The 24666-nt window shown below is 48.1% G+C and overlaps 2 protein-coding genes across 2 annotated transcripts in view; one reads left to right on the top strand and one right to left on the bottom strand.

The window, feature by feature from the left end:
• The first annotated feature begins 554 nt into the window (after positions 1-554).
• NAB2 (NGFI-A binding protein 2) lies at positions 555-17324 on the top strand. Its single transcript, XM_063119214.1, has 7 exons — positions 555-634; positions 3712-4477; positions 6430-6563; positions 8581-8632; positions 12150-12273; positions 13485-13685; positions 16816-17324. Exons 2-7 carry the CDS (start codon positions 3722-3724, stop codon positions 16914-16916), a joined length of 1368 nt encoding a protein of 455 aa, XP_062975284.1. The 5' UTR covers positions 555-634; positions 3712-3721; the 3' UTR covers positions 16917-17324.
• Positions 17325-18937: 1613 nt separating this feature from the next.
• The window catches only part of STAT6 (signal transducer and activator of transcription 6), a 90451-nt gene continuing 84722 nt past the window's right edge, over positions 18938-24666 (bottom strand). The window contains exons 19-21 of the mRNA XM_063119213.1: positions 22811-22888; positions 21817-21978; positions 18938-20584 (exon numbers count right to left, since the gene is read on the bottom strand). Of these exons, the coding sequence (XP_062975283.1) occupies positions 20488-20584; positions 21817-21978; positions 22811-22888 (337 nt within the window). The 3' untranslated portion in view covers positions 18938-20487. The remainder of the gene's footprint in view (positions 20585-21816; positions 21979-22810; positions 22889-24666) is intronic.

The raw sequence follows: 24666 nt of genomic DNA, 5'->3' as shown, positions 1-24666 counted from the left end.
AGACTGAAGGCGCGCGGAGGGGTGCAAATGGGGTGCAGAAGCAACGCTTACTTAGCCCCTTCCATGCCTGCACGTGGACATATCGGAGGAGGCAAGAGGGGCGGAATTTCCCCCCCTCCTTTCGGCGGGGGTGGCGGCGGCGGCGGCAGCTCTTGCTGCCGCCGCCGCCGCTGCAGTTTTTCTGGTCCGAAGCAGGAGCTGCCTGCCGCCCACGAAGCCGCCCACGCGCGGCAGCAGCTCGGAGCCGCCGCCGCCGCCTTTCCATTGTAAATCCGGCGGCGTGGGAGGCAATTCCGTGCCAAAGGCTCAGCGCCGAGGCGCGCAGAGGGAAAGGGAGGAGAGGAGGAGGAGGAGGAGGAGGGTGGGGGACGGACAGACAGACAGAGAGGCTCCGACGGACGGACGCAGAAAGCCATCAGGGTGGACAGGCGCCATCGGGTGCTCTGCGCTCTCAACTCCCGTTCTCTTTCTGTCTGTCTGTCTGTCTGTCTCTCTCGTCCCGCCAAGAGGCAAGAAGAAGGCGCCGCCAGCCAGCAGCAAAGCTAGGAAGAAGGCCTTGGGGTCCATGCCCCACGATCACACACCCCGGGCTCTGAAGGGATCCAGTGACGCCGTGAGACGCAGCGGGGAGCGAGTAAGTGAATATATGGGGTGCGGTGGGGGAGGCGCCGCGGACGAGCGGGAGAGGTGGGGTGGGACATCGGGAGCCAGTTGCCCCCACCCCCGGGGAGGGGGCGAAGGGCCAGGTTTGCATGCGGGTGGTGGTGGGGGGAACCACTTGTCAACCTCCTCTTCTCCCCGCTCCACACTTCTTCAATTAATTGACTGCGCTAATGTAAAGGGCAGATGCAGCAAGGAGGCATTAGTGAAAATGCTTATTAAACACACACCCGAGGTACCGGGGCTCAGAGCGTTTTAGAAGTCACGCCTCCTGACAGGTGCAACTTTGCTGGTTCCCTGTAATCCTAGAGTTACGGGTCAGCGGATTCTCACATGCTCAGAGACACTTCTGTCTTCCAGGGTTGAACGTTGCAAGCCACAAGCAGATAGGTTCAACTATTCATAACCAGATAGAAAACCCAATCTCTATCTCAAATGAAGCCTGAAAGGAGAGGGGGGTGGCGTTTCTGGGAGTGATCATTGTACTCACCCATAGCCATGCTTATTAATGTAGACATCCAGGGATGGGTAAGCAGGGCTAAACAAAGAGCATCTCTTTCTCGCCAAGGCTAACATGTGGGAAAGGGAGAGAATGCCCCCACCACCACGTCATTCCTGAGCTCTCCAAAAAGGGATTGGAAATGTTGGTGCTAAGATGGATGAAGGAGAATGCCCCCATAAACTCCCAGTCTTGAACGCTTCCTTCAAAAGAAGATGCTGGCAAGGATATTAGTGAGACACAGGCCACAGCTAGACCTGAGGTTTATCCTGGGATCATCCAGGGTTCACCCCTGCCTGAGCACTGGATCCCCTGTGTGGCACCTAGATGAACAGGTTTGACCCCTGGACGATCCAGGGATAAACCTTAGGTCTAGCTATGGCCTCAGTTAGGTAATTTAAGACTCTGGACTTAATGACCTTATAGACTACCCCTCCCCTTTAAACGGCAATGTGCATTACTTTACTTATTTCAAAATGTGCTAAGCCAGCCAAAATGTGCTTAGGGGCCCTCCCACAGTCCAGCTCTTGTGGCATACCGGAGAGTATTGGTAACTTGCAGGAAGGCAGTGATGTTGTGAGCTAGCTAATGCTTCCCCCACCCTACCAATCCATCAGGCACAACCTGCAAGCTCCATTAATCCACTTGCCATTGTATATCCCCCACAGAGACACCAAAATCCCCCCCATCTCAGCTTCCCTGCAGCACTGTTCCAGAAAAGTGTGTGTGTGTGTGTGTGTGAGAGAGAGAGAATGTCAGTGTCCACAACTGACAAGTACCCAAGGAGCACCAACTCCACCCAAGGCCATTGCTGCCGCTCTGCTGCTTTTAAGGCCTAGCCAAAGGAAAAAATAGTGTGCACGAGGGCGGATAAAGAAAGAACAAGCAGTGGGTGTTTGGAGGAGTGTGGTATGTGCGTGCTGGTGACGAGGACAGGCCAGGGAGATGTTTCAGTGTGTGGCGGGTTTCGGATTTGTAAAGGAGAACCAGACTGTGTGTTTGAAATGCTATTGGTTTTAGTACAAGTTGGCGGAGAGGGTCGCGTTGAAGATAGTTGTAGTGGAGATTGAGCTATGTAAGGTGGGGTGGGTTTCAGCACGTCGTGGGTTATAGTAACAGGCTCGAGTCACAGTGCAGAGGAAAAATTGAAGTGGATGGGAGGTTGCAACATATTGCAGTTGGAGGTTGCAGTTGGAGGGTGCATGTCTGTGTGTGTATGCATGCTTGTGATATAGCAAGTTGCAGTACAAGTTAAAGGTCATCCACCGGAAGTCACCTTCCGGACCGAAAGGTAGCCAAGCCAGCTGATGTTCTAAAGGAGCCTTAATCTACCTGGTTCCTTCCAGATGTTTTGGACCACAACAACATCAGCATTCCAAACCACTGGCCATGCTGGCTGGGGCTTATGGGCATTGGGGTGCATCTGGATGGGGAAGGCTGTTCTAAAGGGCAGCAGATGTTTCAGGCTGCAATCCTAAATACCCCAATGAACACAATGGGGCTTAATTCTGAGTAAGCATGTACAGGACTGCAGTGTCAGCATAGAGGAGAGGGAAAGGGAAAGGATGCCATGCAGGATTGGTCCTTACTTGCGCTGAAAAGATTGCAGTGCTGTGGGAGGGTGTAAGGAAAGGCGTGTGCAGTAAGGCGCACTGCACTTAGGGAGTCTGCACAAGATCATGTTTATTTATTCTACAAGAATATATGAGGAGCTCTGCTGGATCAGACCAAAGGCCTATGTAATGCAGCATTCTGTTCACACAGTGTCCAACCTGTGGGAAGCCCACAAATAGGACATGAGTACAATAGTACTCTCCTGCCCATGTTCCCCAGCAACTGGTATATAGAGGCATTCTGAATCTAATACTGGAGGTAATATATCATGACTAGTAGCTATTGATAGCTCTATTCTCCATGCTGTTGCCTAATTCAAAATTAATCCAAAATAAACACCACGCCTTGGTCCTGCACTCAGTAGCAGTGGTAGTCTTCACTGGAGTGGGGACATATACACAAGTTATAATCCCAGTCGAACACCTGGGGAGACTGAGCACCATTCCATGACATGAACTAGGCCTTTAACCAATTGTGTGTACAAATCAAACGTTGTTGTGAAGTCTACTCACCAAGAAATGCTTTTCAATTTTACCCCTCTGTGGTGTTGCAGGGCCGGCCCAAAGAGTGAGAGGGCTGCTTCGCAGCAGCAGATGCTAAGGGACATGGGATGGATAGAGCTGTCTGCCACAGCCCGCTCTGTGCCCCCTAACCTGCCCTGGTGCCCTCAAGTGCAGTGGTGGATGCTGTCCTATCAGTAATGCTGAAATAAGAATCAACCGCCGTTCCGGTCAGCATTTGTGCATCGAATTAGGCAGGAGGAGGCGCCATCTTGTTCTTTGCCTCAGGCAGCAAAATATTTTGGACCAGCCCTGTTAATGTATCTGCTTTCGACCCCTGACTGGGGATGGGGCAGCGGGCAGCAGGTGTGGCTAAATTGCCTCAGTTCCAGTCTCCGTTTCTGCTCTAACACAGCGCTCTCTCTGTCACTTCTGCAGGCCACTGGCTATGGCACTGTCCTTGCCCCGCACACTGGGCGAACTCCAGCTGTATCGGGTCCTGCAGCGAGCCAACCTCCTCTCCTACTACGAGACCTTCATCCAGCAGGGCGGCGATGACGTGCAGCAGCTTTGTGAAGCGGGTGAGGAGGAGTTCCTGGAGATCATGGCACTAGTTGGCATGGCGACCAAGCCGCTCCATGTCCGGCGCCTCCAGAAGGCCTTGCGGGAGTGGGCAACCAATCCCGGGCTCTTTAACCAGCCGGTGCCCTCCATACCCGTAAGCAGCATCCCGCTCTTCAAGATCTCTGAGTCAGGGGGCCGCAAATCGCTTACCAATGGTCATACCAGCCCAGGAGAGACCCCAGGCAAAGTCAGCGGTACCTCCCCCGCCAAGAGTCCCTCGGAGCCAAGAGAGAAGCTATCCCCATTGCCGGCGATTCAGTGGGGCAATCCAGAGTCAGAAGAGGAGGCGGGGTCATCTTCACCCAATGAGCACCCCTCCTCCACAGAGCATCTCGATCCAGAGCTGATCCATGCGGTGTCGGAGGGTGTGGATCGTCTTCTGCGCAGCTGCCCCCGAGGTGGGGAAACAGAGCTGAGGAGCCTCATGAAGCTGAATAAGAAGCTGGCAAAAACGGTGGGGCACGTCTTCCGGATGGACAATGGGGACCCTCGCAAAGAGGAGGAGATCCGGCGCCACAGTGCCATCTATGGCCGGGGTGAAGCACGGCGGTGTGAAGGCAAGCAGCTCACCCTACATGAGGTGAGTCGAGGGGCGCGGGGGTTCAGAGGGAGGATTGTTCAGCCCAAATGAGAGATGAGTGAACCGTTTTTTTAAAAAAATTATCTTATTGATTGAATACCCCTGGGTTTACCTGCTTCCCTCAACCATTTTTGTGCAGTTTTCCTCCATTTCAAAACATCGACATGCCTCTCCTAAGCCTTAGTTATTGGCAGGAAGAGCTTTAAACGAAAGCATGCTGGTATTTATTTATTTATGGTCGTTTTGGCTCCACCCCTTTTGACTTTCCCTGACCTCTTTTTTGTTCCCCACCTCAATCCAGAGGGAGAGGTGGGTAAGAAATTATTATTAATATTAATATTCCTTTGGCTCCACCCACCACTAGAATGAGGCCCTTGAGAGTTTCTCTGAAATGGTATTTGGCCCTCAGGCAGACATATGTTCTGCACCCCGAGGATAGGCGCTTGCTGCAAGCTGTCTTTGCTTCCGTTTAAAATGGGAATTATGGGCTCCAACCCTGGAGAGGGAGAAAACCATAGTCTATTACTGATATATCCTAGCTTGGATCCTGTGGCTATTTAGGCCAATTTCCCCTGCATTGTCTTCTGTGCAGTTCCAGAGGGTGCGCCCAACACTTCAGAGCAGATTTGCAAGGGAAAGGAGGGAATTGCCAAAAATAGCCACCACCCACCACCACCCTTTCCACCAGCAAGGGTGTCCTATGAGCAGAGTTCTGCTCATGAGATCTCTGGATCCAAGCCCAGGGATTACTACAGAATGGGTAGTTAGGCTTGTGATATTCTTTATTCACACACACGTTTCAATCACAGATTACAAAAAACTACAGCCCCCTCCCTCTCCCCAACAGTTACAACAAGGATTTTTTTAAAAAAGCTTACATTTAAAACAGGCATAGAGGCCTTTTGGCTCTACAGATGTTGTTGGACTTCAACTCCCATCAGCCCCATTCAGTATAGCCAGCAGTCAGGGATGATGAGAGAGGTAGTCCAACAACAGAGAGCCCCAAGTCGCCCATACATGCTTTAAAAGATATCTCAAACTGCCATGTGTGTGTGGGTGATGAGTGTTACTCATCACCTGTGATGTCACAGACACTAGCCAATCAAGACACCTCTTCAGCCACAGTCTGGACCAGAAGTGCACAATGTTTTTGGCCCCAAGGGCTACATACAATGCAGGTTTGGGGGCTGCACGTGCATGCGCACGTAATCCTGCTGCAGATCTCTCTTTGCTTACTGCTAGTAACAGCAGGGAAACAGCGATCTGGGTGAAGATTGCTGGGGAGGGAGTGGAGAACCTTCTCTCCATTCTGTGATCCTGATACAGATTTTTCTTTCCAATGAGGAAAAATCAATCTGTATGAAGATTGCGTGGGGGTGGGGAGAGAAGGTTCTCTACTTCCTCCTCCAGCGATGCTCACACAGGCCACTCTTTCCTGGCTGGAAAGAGCAATCTCTGTTGCTAGCAGCATGGGTATAATTGTGGGAAATCAGTGGGTGAGCAAGAGAATTCGACAGTGGGGACACCCAGGAAGAGGGGAGTACATGCAGGCCACAGATTGTGCACCCATAGTCTAGGCAGTACTCTTTTATATAATAGACTCTTCAGATGAAGGTGTGGAGCAGATTTGCACAATGACAAATCGTTAAGTGCTGAGAAAATGCAGTTTCCCCAAAAATACTCAGGAGAAAATGTGTTATACCTGAAAAAATATAAATTGTTTGGGAAAGCCTTTAGTCTCTCGGGCACCCACAAATTCCTTTTTGAAAGGTATCCGTCCCCCTTTATACCTGAGGAATTTAACCCACTGGCTATCCTGCAGAAGGATCCACCTATCCACACGTAGGTTTAATTTTCTTTTTTGAGCAACCTTCTTCTCTTTGCATGCTGGCTCCCCCGATACCCTTCCAGCTTCTTCTGACCATCACTCTGTCCTCTCTCTGTTCTCCCAGCTCACTATCAATGAGGCTGCTGCCCAGTTCTGCCTGCGGGACAATTCTTTGCTGCTCCGCCGTGTGGAACTCTTCTCATTGTCACGCCAGGTGGCCCGGGAGAGCAGCTACCTGTCCTCACTTAAGGGATCCAGGTGAGAACCGAACCCTCACATTCTTGCTAATGATCAAAGCAATGGTGTGGCCTCCTGCATCCTTGCTGCGATGCTCCTGGAAAAGGACACTCAACAGGCAGGATAAATGTATTGTTCTGGGGCGCCCTTGCTTCTGCTCAAATCCTCACCAACGGTCCCTTCCAGAACAGTGTAATGATGGGAGAAGAGGCAATGCTTAATTTCTAAAAAAGTGCCATGTCTGGAAACATGTCTTTCTGTCCCCCAATTCTTAATAGGTGAGGACTATCTGCATTTACTCAAAAGCAAAAGAAATAACTTTGCACTTGCTCAGGGGCACTTCTATTTATACATCATTCTTTTGAGCTCTGGCATCAAAAACATGCCTAGGCTGAGCCCTGATATTGATTTCTGCAATGTGTAGAATTGAGCCTGTGTCCAGCTGTGCTAATTATCTCCTCCCTGTATGCTAATTTCCTGCATGCTGATTATTCAAATAGAATCTCAAACATTCAGGAAATGGGCTTGGCCCTGTTTGGCAACTGGAAGTTGCCTGCTACGATACTGAACATGTCTGAGCTGGCGCTTTCTCTGCCCAAGGCCCTGGCTGCCACTTCGGCTCAGTGAATGCTGATTCAAACATAACAGGAAACCATGATTCAGTATTAAAACAAAGGTGGACAACATGGGTCACATATGCACACACACACCCGCCCACCTGGGAGATTTCCAGTCCCCACCACTGCTGCCCCACCAGACTCCCAGTGCTGGTAAACAAGCCCCCCCCCACATGTCCTGTTTCCCAGCAGAAACACTGGTTCTGCAGAAAGGTGCATAAGGATTGCATGCCCTATTCTTTCTAGAATGGCACTCCTCCTAGCCTGCCAAACAGCTCTTTCTAGAATTGTACTCCTCCTAGCTTGCCAAACAGCTGTTTGGTGGGCTGGTGGGGAGCACAATTCTGCTGGAGAAGGAACTGTGCTGTTGCAATTCAGTATTTCAATTTCGTCAGCAGGGGCGCGAGATGTCAAAGTTTTGGACTCGACCATCCACTCCTATAATTGCCTTTTCCCTGCTTTGCCACCAGGTACTTTAAGAGTTGGCAAAAGAGATAAGGACGCTCCGTGTGTCAATGAGCGCTGGATACACTTGTTCCCTGCTTTAATCTTTACTATAGGATCAGGGTGGGCGTTGGAGCTTCCTTTAGAAAATGGAGGTGGTTATGCTAACAGTGCAGCCACCTCCGGTGACAGCAGAGGACAGGGATGGCCCCCAGAGGATTCGAAGTGGTCCACTGTGGCCCCCAGCCCACCCTTACATAAAAAGAATGGTCTTCTATGAGCTTCTGACTCGGATGCTCTCCGCTCCACTTCCTTCTCCTCCTCCTCCTTTGCATGTGTAAAGAACAGATTGCAAACTTCTGCTTTCACTTTTGAACTAACCATAGTTCCCTGTTACATCTGAACTTGGGGAACTGTGATTTGTTCTAACTGTGGTTAGCTAACCAACTAATATCAAGCCACATTTTCACCCTAGTTTTTTTTAACTAACCATGGTTTCCTAAATTCAGATGCAACAGGGAACTGTGATTAGTTCAAAAGCAGAAGCCTCTGATTTTCTCATGTGCGTGCAGAGTGCCTGAGTCTCAGACTAGCAGCAGCATGTTCTCATTACAGGAAGCCATGATGACTTCTCAATCAATGTCAAAGAGCTTCCTTGTGTGATATTGCAGGTGCCTGGCGCATCTCATTTAAACCAGACCCTGAACAGCTGTGCATGCATGATTCGTATGCCAGCGCTCACTCAGGCTGCCGATTGCTGTACATGCTAAATTTGTACGTGCAGATGAGATGATCCAGTTCTAATGCAGGACATATGCAACATTGCATGGGTAAAGTTCTTCTTCACTGCCTGGCAGCGTGTTTAAAGCAGTCTTGAATTGTACCTTTTTGGTTTCCTCCTTGGCCTGGCTAGGGGTAATTTCCTGGGCATAATACCTAGAAGGGTGTTCTGACTCCATGGTGGCTTTTGTCCTCAGACTGCATCCAGAGGAGGGCGGTGCTGGGCAAGCCAAGCGGCTCAAGCAGGAGGTAAGCTGTACAGGCAGCTGCGGTGTGGGTGTGGGTATGATTGCTAAGATGATGTATGTGAAACGCACATGAACACACAAAGAAAGTGCTATAGAGTTGCTGGTGATAATGGTATGTGTGGGGTGTTGCTAGACCTGGGCCCCAAATCTATTTTTCAGGGCCCTGGATCTATTCCACAGAACCCTGAATGTCCATTGATGCCAATGGAAATTCTCCCCCCCCCCCAACTTGATTACCATGCAGGGGGCGATTTTCAAGGAGGGTTGCAGTTAGCCCCCTCCCTCAAAAGAAATTCCCCTGCTTGGCAATTAAGTTTAGAACAAACCTTTTAACATTGGTTTGGGATGGTCTGAATCAGGGTGCAAATCCATTCAAGAACATATTTTATTTGCGATGATTTGCCAGCTGTAAAATTTAAATAAAACCTAGCAATTATTCCTAATTTGCATGTAGATATAAATTAGAAGATGCAGATTTTATACAGATTTGGGACCGAGCTTCGAATCTTTTAAGTGCCTAGCAATGCCCCCGATGATGACGATATAGATGATATAATATATCAATCTTCCCCAATTTGATGCCGTGCAGTTGCGTTGGGCTACAATGATTATGCTGATTGGGGATGATGAGAGCTGTAGTGCAACACATGTGAGGCCACTGGGCAGAACACGGGCGGCTCATTTGGGCCCCAGCGGAACTCACGTTCCCAAAGACAGCTCCCTTTAATGCTGCTCAGACAATCCCCCCATCTGAGGCAAGCCAACGTGCAAAGGGCCTCTTTAATCCTGCAGGGGGAACCAGAGAATAGTGTGGCAACCCCAGAGCCTGCCACGCCACAGAAGCTAAGCAGGCGTTGGCTTGATCACTAAGTTGAATGTGAGACAACACATGTAATAGACTTTATAACAGATAAAACGTGCAAGTTGTTGATTTTAAATCCTGCGTGATACAGCAATTGAGGTTTTGTCAGAGTTCTCCCCGGATGTATTTCTGCTGATCATTCCTGCTTTTGCTCGGGCCACAGAATGGGCAGTGGAAGTACACGACAAAGGGCTGTCTTTACCAAAGCCTCGGTTGCCATTTACAGTCTGTGCATACGCGTGTGCTAAAGAGCCCTTTGCCCACGTCTTGCTTTGCTCAGCAGCGTTAGTCCTTTGCCCTTTGCTCAGTTCAACCTGTGACCCCTGTTAAAAATGATTTGCTGACCCAGGGATGCCCTTCTGTCTGGGGTCGTGTGCCTCCTGTATCCAGGAGGGCGTAGTGCAGGTTTATGCATGTATAAGTGGAACATGCAGGCCTATGGGTATACATGGTGCACATGACAACCAGCACGTTTGTGAGTTCCTGCCCGAATCCCGGCACTTTCCCCCCAGTAAATCATGCAGGTGTGCCTTATTTCGATAGATGCAGCCCAGAGAACCTTTAACAGCTACGCTAGAATGAAGGAGGGTGCAGTAGTGGCTGCTCCTCTCCAAGCTCTTCTCCTGGTCCTATTGCTCCCCCTTTCCTGTTTCCTATTGGTAACATTTGGAGTAAAATGAGGATGCTGCTTGCTCCATCAGTCAGGAGCAGAGGGCAAGTGACAGGAGAAGAGGAGGGATGGAGTGAGGGAAGCTATGACTACAACCTCCTTGGAGGCTGTAGGTTGTTCACAAAAAGGGCAACTGTAGTTTCAAGATTCGGCCAGCTGATGCCTCTGTGTGTGCACAGTCTTCGTGGTCTCCATACTGGCATGCCTGCCTGTGCGTTCTTGGATGCATGTTTGATGTGTTATGTTCGTTTATATTGTGATATGAGTGCTGGGATCTGTATAGTTTACATTGTGATATGAGTGCTGGGATCTGTATAGTATACATGTTTGTAGCTGGGCGGGTCGAACCCTGTCCACGGCAATAAGAGAATCCTCACGCCTCTGGGCTTGCTGATGCTTTGAATACAATCCTGTGCTTCTAACTTCATGTTCCTACGTATAATCCATGCTTGTGCGTCCTTCTGACGGGATATGCGACGGGTTGTAATATATATCCTGGGATGTGCAGGGGTGGGTGCTTAAAAAGGCATGCTCGCTTATGCATAATGTGCATGCCCCTTAAGCTTAGGTACACAGACGGCGCGTGTTGTTTTTGTGTATGCAGATGGAGAATAGACAATCCTGGAAAATTCCACTGGATTTTTTTTTACTATTTTTTTGCAATACAGGGGGAGAGAGGAATGGATAGAGGACAGTGATGCTCCGGGCGCATCACTCCTGCTGGGCTCTCCATGCATTTCTCCAAGGGAGGGATCTTTGGGATTCTTGCCTCTTGAGAGAGACAGAACACGACACCTCCCATTCTTCATAATCCCGATTGGTAGCACATTTATTGTGACGAGACCAGGAGGGGCCAACCCTTTGGGGGATGCTCTGCAAGGGTAGTGTTCCCTTTGGCCAGCCTTCTCCAACTTGGTGCCTTCCAGATGTTGTTGGGACTACAACTTCCATTAACCTTGGCCATTGACCATGCTGGTTGGGTCTGATGGGAGTTGAAGTCCAAAATACCTGAAAAGCAACAGGTTGAGGAAGGGTACCTTATGGGGGCTCCCACGCCACTTTGAGAAGCATGTTGAGCAGGAGTGGTCAACCTGTGGGCCTCTAGATGTTGCTGGACTTCCAACTCCCACCAGCCCCAGCCAGCATGGCAGTGGTCAAGGATGATGGGAGTTCTGGTCCAACAACATTGTGGGAGGGCACAGGTTGCCCGGACATGATGTAAGGAACAGGATAGCCAGAGCCTAAGCATGGAAAGAGAGAACACCCAAAGAACTTTTAATTCCCCTGCTGTGAACAGGAGTCATGGCAGCTGTGGCTTCTCTTGCCCACCCACTCTCCTCAGCCTGATGGAATTGATCTGGGCTCCAGGGAGGCCACGCAACAAGCAGTGGAGGATGGGGAATAAGAGGTGGAGAGGGAGCTGGTAGGAGGAGAAGCTGTAGCTGCCTTGCCTTCTGGCTCATCAAGAGATTAAGGGCCAACCTAAATGTGACTTGCAATGCCTGTAAGCATCAAACCTGCAAATGTAAATTTAAAAACCATTAAATATCAGCTGTGGGATGAGGTGAGAAGAATCAGGTTGGAGTGTCATGGGGTGGGGCCAGGTAGGGTTAACCCTTTCCCACCATGCTGCTGTCCTGCCAAGAATCCCTTCCTCGGAAGCTCTTAGCCCCTGGTAGGAAGCTTTCATCAACTTCCAGTGGAGGCTGCTGGGTGGATTTTAGCCTTAAACTCCCCCTGTACACCATGGTCCCAGTCCTGCTCAGGGTGTGTATGTGCGTGCCGATATTCAAAGATCAAAATGACGTACCGGTTAAATGCTTACATGCATTCAACGATGCATTTAGTTTGGCCCTTGAAAATATATGTTCTCCAGGTTTGACTGTGGCCACCCTAGTGAGGAATAGTGGTTGCTTATACTGAGGAAAGTGAAGTTGCTCGCCAGCCCCCCCCCTTCTCATCCTCCTACTCATCTGCTCCTAACAGGTGGTGGAGCACAGCCGTCCTGAACTTCCCTTGGTCTGCGAGCCCTTCCTTCCTCAGTACCGATCCAGCATTGAGGAAGACACAGCCAGCTTGTCGGGGGAAAGCTTAGATGGACACCCACAAGGTGAGTGGGCCGGCCCCAGATGAAACCTTCCCACTGCATGGAGTAGGGAATTAAGACTGCAAGGTCATGGGGTCAAGCCAAAGAGGGGTTGTTGTCTGGTAGGCTTTCACACATTCAGGCTCAAAGACCCATCCTTTCTACTGGAACACTGTTTTTACTGCCTCGGTTTGCTTGCTCTTTGCAAACGTGGAACATGCTTCGACTTGTGTGTAATTTGGGATCAAATTCACCACGTGAAGCTGCTCTACAATGAGCAACATTCAATCTGATTTAGACTTTGTCTTGAATAACTCGGTGCTACCTGTGCATTGCCCCACCTCTGCTTCTTCACACAACACACACACCTTTTTCAAATGATATAGATATTTGGAGCTTCCTTTGTTGTTGTTTTTAATTGTACTATCCCATGGAATTGAAAGGCAACTGAGCTACATCTACACTGAAGTATTTCAATAGCATTAGTATTAATCCCAGGTTACATTAATTTTTATTTTTTTAAAAACATTTCAGAGCATTTGTTTAGCAACTTTGCATTTCTGGTTTAGTGGGCAGATCTTGTGACACCGCAGGAAAGTTTTATGCAATATAGGAGAAAGAACAGAAGTGAAACCAGAAGTAGGAACACCAAATAGAAGGGGAAACATTATTGCTGAGCACACAAGCTCAACGTGAGGAGTTATCTGTTAAATCAAAAGTGAGCTGCTTAACACTTTCTAAAATTATTAAAAATACTAGATACATCATTGAAAGCATGCCCTCTGAGATGTTTAGCTGTAAATTACTATGTTTTCATAGTTAGATGAGCCAGTTCGTATGCATGTTTGGAAAATATATGGAGTGTCAGTGGGAAACTTGGTTTAAATCAATGATTAAAACCCGGTTGCTTTTTTCATGTGAATCCACTTCCCTTGAGTGACATGCAAACTTTGGAGTTACACTGAATTCTGTACCTATCAGAATGGAAAAGAACCAGGGTTTTTTCCTTGTGTTTTTTCTTTGCTCAAAGAGAAATGGATGCAGAAAAAAAGATATTCTCACTAGCAAAAGACCTATAGCGCTTCTCTTATTTCAGAATCCCAGGGATGCAAAACTGTCTCCTGCAATGACTCTGGCCTGTATGATTCGTTCTAGGTTCTGAAGACACTGTGATGCAGGCTATTTTTGCGCCAGGTAAAGGGACAACCCCCCTAGTTGATTCTCTTTGTCTGCAGCTACAGGATCCTGCCCTCGGCTTACGCCACCCCCCAACGCTGCTCCTGATGCACTGCTGAGCCTCCCACCCCACGGACTCTGGAGCCGCCATATCTTGCAGCAGACTCTGATGGACGAAGGGCTACGGTTGGCCCGGCTGGTATCGCACGAGCGGGTAGGACGGCTCAGCCCATGCCTGCCAGGAAAAGCCCAGCTTCCAGGTAAGCTGCTGCTGCTCCCCTTCCTGGTCTTCCAGCAGAGCTTGGTGGTAGCACAAGTCTGGGATAGTAAGGGACGGCTTGCCCATCTGCATGGATTAAATAATAATACTGTGGTTGGGATAGCAAGGAGCCTGTGAATAGTATGCAGTATATGAATTAAGAGTTGAGAAAGCCATTCACCCCATCTTGTACAGCAGAGGTACAGAACCTAAGGACCGAGGGCCAAATTTGGCCCTCCAAGGCTCCCCTGATGGCTTCGCCCCTTTCCACTGACCACAGATTGCTTGGTGTTTCCTGGCTTTTGCAGAGTTTTTTCCCTTTTTCTGAAAGGTTGAAATGTTACTGGCAATAGGCGTTTTAACCCACTACCAGAATGCGGCCCCCGAGAGGTTCTCCAAAATGGAATCCAGTACTTGGGCTGAAAGAGGTTCCCCGGCCCTGTTGTACAAAGAACGCTCGATTGCCGTTTAGTAGAGAAGAAACCAACCTACACATTATGTGCAAGGAGAGGGCACACCTGTGCATGGCAGAGGGAGGGCATGCAGGAAGGTGTGGGAGGATTGCTCTCTATTTTGGGGGCGGGGGGGGTGTCTTGTTACTGAACAGGCTCACAGCTTTGCATCACACGTGGGTTGGTGCCAGGCTCATGTTACCACTCCAGGGGTGTGTGATTAAATTGTTGCCCGGGAAACTGAGATCCTAGAGAAAAGCGAGGACGGAATTGTACGTATATAATTCAGGGATGGCCAGCTTTGTAAAGCCTAGAGGGGATGGTAGGTTTTAGCCCCATGGTACTGGAAACTTTGCTTTATCCTAGGTGTGCTGTTCTTTTGTGTGTGTGTGTGTGTGTGTGTGTGTGTGTGTGTGTCCCGCCCCGTTTGTGAGTTTCCTGGGGCATTTAGCTTGCCAATGTTTGAGACAAAGTACTGCACAAGAGAGACCTTGGATCTGATTCAACAAAGCAATTGTTATGCAACCTCAACTAAACTGCTTTATACCACATTCACAACCTTTATTGACTATAACCCATAGCCAGCTGTGGGAAACCTGGTGAAGCGTTTCCCTATTTAAAAAAAATACAAAATCATAAAGCTGCTAATTATCACTTGCCGCCACTCAAAATGGCCCTGTAATTTCATCTTTGTTTTGCTCTTTATGTATTTGGCGGTGCCAAAGTTTCTCCTATAAAACCAAAATATCTTTTTTTTGGCCGTATTTTGTGACTTCCCCAACATGGTGCCCTCCAAATGTTTTGGACTACAACTCCCAGCATTCCTAACCCTTGGCCGTGCTGGCAAGAGTTGAAGTCCAAAACTACTGAAGGGCACCAGGTTAGAGAAGGTTGACATTTAGCCTTTAGTTCACTGGTAGATGCAGAAGGTTCAAGGGCAGATGCAAATTAGCGTGAGTGATTTAAAAAAATAAGTTTATTCTTAGGAAATCACTTGGAATACGAAACATAAAATAGCTCTCTACCTAAGGTATACATCAAGGGCTTGGAGGCAAATAGACGGCCTCTATAGCCCCCACATTTGCCTTGTCTGATAATAAAGAAACAATAGCAGGAAGTTAACCTATCGCAGCAGATTCTCCTTCGCTCCAGGATTCCCTTCCCCAAAGTATCTTGCATTACTGGGGTCGTGCCATTAAATAGGAAAAAGCTGTCAAGATTGTGGAAATGAAGGCGAGATATCAGCCTTGTGACATGAACCAATCTATTTTTTTTACAAGTCAGAAACTGCAAGAGGGCAGGGCCTTTGAAAAGCAATCGGTGAAAGTTTCAGTGAAATAGGGTTTTCACTGCTCTTGCTGATAAATGAGGACTGAAATTAAGCACTTTAGATATTGAACCATTAGTTTAGTTCAGAAACGACACAGTCTACACCAGGAGCAGGCAACCTTTTTGGCCCTGAGGTCTGCATGCATTGCCGGGTGATGAGTTGGAGGCTGTGCACGCAGACGCACATGCACACACACATGTATATATACTCGTACAAATGCACCCACTCATATCTCCAGGCACAGGGATGGGGAGATTTACATCTCCCACCTGTCCCATTGAGATCAGGGTATGGGATCACTAGTGTGTGTGTTGGGGGAGTTTAAAGCATCTCCACAACCCGCAAGAGACCTCTGCATTGGGATTGTTGGGAGGGGGCAAGGTTGACACCTCCTCCCTGCTCCCCCAGTAATCCATTCCCTATCCCTCTGCTGATAGCTGATCAGCTAGGCAGTGAGGAAAAGTGGGCAGACCACCCTAGGGGCTATGCAAGCCGCACAGAGAGTAGCCACGCATCACCAGTTGCCCATGCGTAGTCTAAGCAAATACTTCCTACACAGGCCTGGTCAGGAAAAGGGCGACATGGCAAACAGGCTTAAATAATTGCAACATACATGCATAGAGCCAGTGTGGTGTAGTGGCTAAGGTGTTTGGACTAGGAGTTGGGAGATAAAGGTTCTAGACCCCACTCGGCCATGGAAACCCACTGGGGGACTTTGGGCCAGTCACAAAACCTCAGCCTAGCCTACCCCATAGGGTTGTTGTTGTGAGGATAAAATGGAGAGGAGGAGGAGGATTATGTATGCCGTCTTGGGTTCCTTGGAGAAAAAAGGCGACATATAAATGCAATAAAATATATATATATATATATATATATATATTCGCTATAAGATTGGCACTTCTTTGCTTGCTTCCAGTAAGAAGTTTGTGCACTGTGAAAAAGCTCAGGATTACGTCAGCTCATCCTGCTGATTCATACTTCAGAAATAGATTGCAAGAGCAAACAAGAAGTATCTGCCCAGCCATTTGCATTTCACTAATAAATTAAAAGCTGACATTATAAAATAACTTTTGACAAGCAAAGGTCTCCACATGGTGACCTTTCTCTGTAACCAGTGTAACCATATCCCTCACTTAGCAGAGATAAGTGAGGGATATGGTACTTCACCGTTCAAATGCTAAACACCCCTTCAAAAGTTTGCCAATGGGGGTGGGTGGGGACATGCCTCTGTAGAAATTCCACAGTTGTGACAGCAGAGTGTTGCTAGTTGACGTGAATAATCAGAAAGAGAGGCAAGCCCGGGTCAGGAAATTGCAGTCTTCTTCTTAACTCTTGATTTCTCATTCTAGAATTCGGGGAAACCCTTTCCGAGCGCTGCCAGCCTCCAGCAGCACAGCCTGAGGTGAGAAGGAACAGCATTAAGGTGGAACCGGAGACCAGCCGGCAATGAGTGGCAGGTGACTCGTCATTCGGTCACCAAGCAATAATGTGCCAACCAGCTCTGCACATCGGAAGGCCTGCAAGGGAGAGGGGTGCAGTCCTCTGCACCACCGCAAGGAGGTGCGCTTGGCTTCTTTGACTGATGGAGGACTGCCATACTACCACAACACACATCCATTACCCACTCCCAGTTCTCTTCACAAAATGGAGGACAAGGAAAGTGTGCCATGCAAAGCAGAAGCCTGTCATCCTGTTAACTCAGAGAGTGGGGAGGCATCCTGGTTACAGCCGATAGCCATGAGCTCAGGGAGGCCAAGTCTCTGACTGGTTTGGCCCTGCGAGGTCAAGTCTCACTCACAGCCTTTCCCCTCGTGTGGGGCTTGGGACTGTGGTGTACACAGCCATTTTTTAAAATAAATAAGAGCACATAAATATACTGCCCTTTATGGAAAGGCTTTCAATTTCTCAGCCACAAAACGTTGATCTTCTTCCCAAATGCTCCCCACACCCACATTTCTTACAACCACGCACTGACTCATACATGCCTCCCATATGTGTACATACAACACATTCTCTTCACTGCCATTCTCTCACACGTGCACGCCCCTGCATATGCACAAAGACTCCCTAGTGAGACACATCCCCAACGTCCACCCATCAATTTCTCCCCCCACCCCACCCTCCAATGCAGATCTCATACAGAAGGCTGAAAGCGGCTCTGACATTACTTCCCTTGGCATTTAGTCACCTATAGTAGTACTGATCATGGGCTCAGCCCTGTGTCGAAGTACTTTGCTTCCGTGACAGCTCTAAAGAGCCTATTCTAGAATTTTACACCTGATCAGGCAGCCCCCACATTATTTATTTGCTGCTGTTTGTTTGTGGACATGCTGGTGACGATTACTCTTCTGTCCCCGTCATGTTCCGGCAGCAGATTTATTATTATTTTTTGTAATATACTGAAATTATACAGCTGCGGGAATTCCACCTGCCTGCCTGTTAGCCTTCCTGCACCCTGACTTTATATAATTTGTAAATGGGAAAGGAAGGGGAAGAAAAGGGGAAGTGGGTCTTGTCTTGATGAGAGCTGGAAGGAAAACCACCCCTCCCACTTTGCTATAGCAATTTCTTTCTCTCTTTCCCTGGCCTTTCCTAAGGCAGTCAGCCGACGTTCTTGAGCCTTGTCTAGACTTTATACTTTTCCATCTGCGGTTCTAATGCAAGCAGGGCAGGGAATGAACTGCCAAGAGGAATTAAGCACCGGAAGAATTGAGAGGGCTTCGGTCCAGATTTCATCTGGATCAAGTCACTGGTGAAGGTGGACTTCCCCACCCCCTCTTTCCTACGGCAGCCCCCTGAAGGTGCTACAGTCAGGAGATCCTGCTGCATGGTATGAGCTGTAGTGTTGCAGAGAGGGTTCCCTAAAAATCAGGCAGCGGGATCATCCGCAAGTGCAGCTCTCACGGAAGGTCCCTGTCCTCTTGCGGAAGGTAGATCGTGCTGTGTCTGGGGAGGGTGTGTGTGTGTGTGTCTCTTTCAAGGGCTTCCTTGACTGTAGCCCCCTCTCTCCCTGCTCAATAAGTGTAGGGAATGAAGAGAGGAACTGTAGTTGAGAAAACCGTAGGGGGAAAGGGCACCTGTCCTCACCCGTTGCCATTTTGAGAGTTCTCCGGCATAGCATGGCGCCTGTACCGCTGGCACTGAGAAAGACAACTCCCTCTCTTCCCCTTTGCCCAAAGCAAAGGACTCTAGCAGGACTGCTGCTTCTCGGGATGGAGGCCAAAGAGGAGCAGCAGTCACTTCATCCCGAAAGACATGGCCACTGGAGCAGTCCAAGAGCAAACCTCCCTGGAGTAAACGATTGCTGGAAAACTCCAGGTGTAAAACACAGATTGTTCAGGGAAGCCTTGAAAACCTGCCGAGGCATCAGAAATACGCACTTGCTATTGGTTCTAGTCGTCACCCTCTCCCATAGAGCCTTTGGTGTCTTTATAGGAAAAATTAGCACCCTTTCCTTTGTAATGTGTACAGTAGATTATTTATTTTGTTATTTTGGAATAAAGTCTTATTTTATGGCTTATTATAAATTGCACCCTACACCAGCTGCAAAATGGGATTAAGGGACATTGGACGATGAGGTGGGGTGGAGATTGAATAACAAGGAAGCCAAAGGGAAAGGTGGAGGAAGATGTTGGCTGGCAATATAGGGGAAGACTGAACTCCAACTTGTCCAGGCAGGAGAAATGGCTTAAGATTATTCCATTTAGGTCTTGCAGCCAAAAACTCGCACCAACACTGCTTTGGAAATGGATCGTCCTGAAAGATATGAGCAGTGGAGGATGTGCAAATTTCCAAGACTGGCACACAATGTTTTGCTGCCTGTGGCGAAAGACAAGATTAGGCCTCTCCCCTTCGAAGGACATAAGCCAAGACACCTGGCAGGTGAGTCTTATTTTAACACTGGTGACTGGACGATGTCCTCCACCACCACTCAGGCAGCAGGCCAGTTTAACAGGGGCAGGGCCCAGGGGGATTCACACCTCTAGCCTCCAGCTCCTAGCTGCCATTTCTTCCCCCTCCCCGACAGCTTACCATCGCTTCTCCACACTTCCTCATTGTTCCCGGAGGGGAAAGAGGAAGTCAACAAAGACCATGTGGTCCATTCAGAGGTTGTTTTTATCACACCGCTTTTCCTGCACCCAGCAGGAGATTTTTTTAAAAATTGTTTTTTAATTATTATTTTTTTTAAAAAAAAAAAGCACATTGGTTTTTTTTAAAAAAAAGATTAAAAGGTCTATTTTGCGACGGAAAAACGAGCGAGAGGTGGAGGACGTCTGAAGGACTCGTGTACATCTGTAAGTGGGCAGTAGCAAGTGTACGATAAAACGCTCGTCTGACAAACCTCTCAGCCTCAGTACGACCAGCACTATGATGTTCAATGGGGATTGGTGGGTTTTTAATCCTGGGCAAGAGTATGGCATCTCTTCTTCTGAAGCAAAAACTGGACAAACAGCACAGAAGAGCCAACTAGAGTCTTTCCACATGGCCAGTTGCCCAGCAGCCCAACCAACCTTAACCCAAGGAGCAGCTGAGTCCAAAGATCCTGAGAAAATGCCCTCTTGGCTTGGCTGCTGGTGGCCATCAAAGTCCAATATTTTACAACAGGGAACCCATCACTCCCAATCATTCAGAAGTAGCCGCAGGACCATAGGGCCCTGTACCCCTAGAGGGCAGTGCAAAGCTGCAAGGGAGGGAGACTCCATAATAGTGGGATTGTGCCTCTGGTACAACATGTGCCTAGCAATCCTGCCTAATCAAAACTGGTGAACGCCCCTTGGCAAAGCATATAGTTTCATGATATGATCCAGCACAGCATCGAAGCTTCTCTTGATTCGAGAGCAGGTCTGAGGGTTCCGATAGCAGGGGAAGTGCATGTGGGTGGAGCCACAAGAAGAGTTTTCTGTACCCTATAAAAAAATGGCACCAGCCACCATTGCCCTCGCGTGTCCAGGCTTGATGGCTGCGTAGTCCATAAAAGTCCCTCCAAAGCTTTGGATGGAAAGATTATGCACAGATGCTAGTCATGCTGGATCCTCACAACAGTGATTCAGGTTGTGCTCAGGATTTAGTAGGAAGTCCAGGTCTTCATCGGAGGGTGGCGAAATCGTGTCTGGCATCCTAGGAAGGCAAAAGAGAAGGTGAGTGAGTACAAGGCTAAAGCCCTTGCAAAGCAACAAACAGGCATGCATATGCTTGCCCTCATCTCTTCCCTGCCCCCAGCCCCACGTTTGTCCAAGAGGTTCCTGAATACTGCCGTGGCACCTCCTAGTTTCCTTGGCATCTCATCGGTAGCCAAGCTATCTACACCAAGCCTACTGCTGCAATGTTCAGACGTATCCTCCACCTCTCTCCCTTTCCTCTTAACTTTTAGCTCCCTTTGCAAGGCTAACCACAGTCCTGTTCTCCACACTGAGCCACACCCCGGTACATAGGGCATATCTGTAGTAAATATTTAAACTAGTTTCAAGACCGCTTGATTCTTCACGCCAGCTCACGGCTAAAAACAACAACAAACCCTGGGAACTGATACCATGAAAGGGGCAACTCAGTGCTAGTCATAATATCACAGCCCCTTCTCAAAACCACAATTCCCAAGATTCATTGGGAGAAGCCATGACATACCCTCAGACAGAATGACAGGAAGAGGAAGCAGTCACTAAGGTCGATTGACCACTGGCAGTTCAGGGAAGGAAGATCCCCTTTCCCACCTGTTATCCCAGGAGTGCAGAACCTCAGGCCTGTGGGCCAAATCTGGGCCCCCAAAGGTCTCAATCCGGCCCTCCAAGAGCCTCTTTCCACCCCGCTTCCCCTGACCACCAATCATTTAGCCATTTCCTGCCTTTAGCACAGCCTCCCCCCTCCCTGTTCTAAGCAAACAAAATTTATTTTATTTATTGCATTTATATACCGCCCCATAGCCAAAGCTCTCTGGGCGGTTTACAAAAGTTGAAAACAGTAAACATTAAAAACAAATATACAAAGTTTAAAAACATAAAAAGCATAAAAACAACAGTATCCTTATAAAAACAGCTGTTCCGGGGTCCGTTAAAAACAAACAAACTCCGCATATGCTGTTAAATGCCTGGAAGAAGAGAAAGGAGAAAATGACTCCCCTGAGGCTTAGTTACTGGCAGTAAGAGTTTTAAACTAAAATGTGCTGCCATTTTGGCCCCGTATCATTTTGCTTTTGGCCCTGCCCACCGCTGAAGGGAGATTTCAGGTTCAAATCCCCCCTCAGCCATGATCCTCACTAAGAGCTTCTCCAAATCTGAATTCAGCCCTTGCGCTGAAAGAAGCTCACCACTGACGCCCTCTCCCGCCCACCTGCCCGCATGGGTTACCATACTCACTTGATCATACTTGGCACCACACAGAGCTGAAGATCCCTCGGGTATGTTGGGGTGAGCTCAGATATACAGTCCATCATATCGACATCCTGAGGCATGGCGTATGTCTCCATTGGACCGAGGGGTGAAGCATTGCCCAGACTGTATTGGTGGGGCATTAATTCACTATGGGAAGCAAGAGAAGAACAGAGTGGACAACTCAACTCCCACTGGAAGAAGTCCTAACACCTCCACAAAACACCAACTTAAACTCTGAAGCTACCTGGCTCAAGGGAATGACAAGAGGATTCAAGTCTTTTTATTTATAAATGTAAAACATTTGTATCCCGCCCTATATCATTAGGATCTCAGGGCGGCGTACAGATAAAGTCATACAATATAAAACAATAAATATACACCGCTAAAAAATTAAACCATGACTCAAGTTAAAACCAGTATATAATTTAAAAGTAATAAAAACAATTAAAACAAAACAATGTGCAAACGTGAATTTAACCATTAAAGGCTTTGTTAAAAAGGCTTTGGCTCTCTGTTGGTTTTGATCAGTTTCTTAGTGGAAAAACAAAAACAGCACTAGTCTAACTTCAGCAAAGCTACATCTGAGAAGCGCTAGGGAAACATGTGGACAAAGACACTAAATAAATACATGCGATGTGCCCCAAAAACCATACTATGCTGATGAAGAGTAAGAGCCAAAGTGCATTCAATGAATAGAGCAATTGTATATAAACATTTTTGTTTTAACGTACAGACGATGTTTTAAAGCACTGGGTCCAGACTATGAACAATTATGTTGGACGGGTTGCCATGTTTGCTGCTTTGAAATTGTATGTATTAATAAATATATTTTTCTATATATTATCTTGGCTTGCTGGTTTTTTAGTGATACAAATGTGTAAAATTTAGTCTTTCTGTTTCCTCTCTCTCTCTCTCTCACACACACACACACACACACACAGAATACACACAAAACAGCCTGTTTAGCAGGGATGCTTACGGCAGCAATTGCTGGTTTCCATACGATGTTCTCATGGAGGGAGACATGTCCATAGTTGGTTGAATCATAATCATCTGCCTGTGGCAAGGGCACAGCATGCAAAAGAACATTTGCCAAAGGTACAGTAAAAAAGAGATCTTATTACAAGTGCTTTGATATGGATACGCAGAGCTAGGGCCACTGCAAGAAACATTTATTTACTTGGGAGTTGTATCTAGCATCAGCGTTACACCAGCGGAAGGATACCGCTTGCAGCACAGAGCTTCCGAGCCCTCTCCTACCGCCACCATCACCCCCGCATGACCTCCAAGCACCAGTCTTGATGGTAGTGCTTTGGCGCCGTGAGGCCTCCGGCTCCCACACTTGCATTCCTTCCCAACATCTGCACAGAAAGGAACGCAAATGTGGACTTTCCATCACAGCTTCCGCTGTGCTGAGCACCGGGAGGGATGGGGCAGGAACGAGGCAGCCAGAGGAAGATGAGGAGGGGGACGCAGGGGGATGCTGATGAGGAGGGGGACCCGCCCCATTTTTTATTATAATTATCTGTATCTGCACAGCTTCACAGATACAGATAAAAAAAAAAATTAAATGGGGGGGGAGGAACAGGCCCCGTTCTTCTCCCCCCCCCCATTTTTTGTATTTATTTACCACGGGGCTCTCCTGAGTTCCTGGAAGTGTGCATCCTTCCCTGTCCAGCCAACGGCAACCAATCAGCGAGTGCCATCGGCTGTGACACGCCTCCGCAGACAAAAAAAGTTGGGGTAAGTGCCTGACTTTTTTTCAGCGGAGTTTCCAGGGTTTGCCACGGGATGGCTTCACAGTGGCGGCTGTGTCATGTAGATGACCTGCTGCTACTGCAAATCCACCCCAAGGCAAACCCATTGTCTAGACAAGGCCCAAGTCTCCTCCGGTGAGTCCCCCAGCTCTCCAGAACAGAATTGGAGGCCACACAGGTGGCTGCAGAGAGGAGAGGACTGTTAGTTTTCCACTAGCAGGACAAAGATGCTGAATCCAAGCCTTGTTTTTAATATATTTATTTCATTGTTTAATCCTGCCTTCATTTATTTGTTCATTGCATTCTTATCCCACCCTTCCTCTGAGGAGCTCAGGGCAGCGTAGATAGGGCTTCCCTCCTTTTTCTCCTTACGACAACCCTGTTACGTGGAAAGAGAGAGTAACTGGCCCAAAATCAACTAGTGGGGATCATGGCTGAGTGGGGGTTTGAACCTGAAATCTCCCTAGTTCTAGGCCAACACTGTAACCATTACACACGAACTGCTGCAAGCCGTCATAAAGGCACTGAGTAACTATTGTGTATTATATATATATATATATATATATATATATATATATATATATATATATATGCCAGATTTATTTACATTAAGCATTATGTACTTGTCATGACGCACTTGCTGGCCAGAAAATGATGGAATGTGAGAGACCAGACTTACTTCTTAGCAAGCAACTGAGTAAAATAAAGCCCGTGCATTTTTTTCTTTGTATCTCTATAATGAAAAGGGCTAGAAACTCCCCCCCCCTTTTAAAAGATGCTCCAAATTCGGGGAAGGAGCAAGGCGATAGAGATGCACCGTTGTCACCTTGCTCCACAGAAAGAAGTTGGGATAAGTCCCAGACTCTTTGAATTCGGTGCTTCAGGGGAAAAGCCCTTGGATGGCTCCGCAATGGCTGCTGCCACCCCGGGGCTTTCCCCTCTGCAATATCATGTGTAGTTTGGCCTGTTGTCACAGACTTAAGTCACGTGAGTTCATGGCCTCTTCTCGAAATCAAAAACTTTCCAAGAACACATCCTAAAAAATGGGTGAATGCTTTCATATCCCAACTCCCACGAA

The sequence above is a fragment of the Elgaria multicarinata genome, chromosome 3, assembly GCF_023053635.1.
Source record: "Elgaria multicarinata webbii isolate HBS135686 ecotype San Diego chromosome 3, rElgMul1.1.pri, whole genome shotgun sequence".
NCBI classification, from domain to species: domain Eukaryota; kingdom Metazoa; phylum Chordata; class Lepidosauria; order Squamata; family Anguidae; genus Elgaria; species Elgaria multicarinata.
This window is presented reverse-complemented; position numbering and strand designations above follow the sequence as displayed.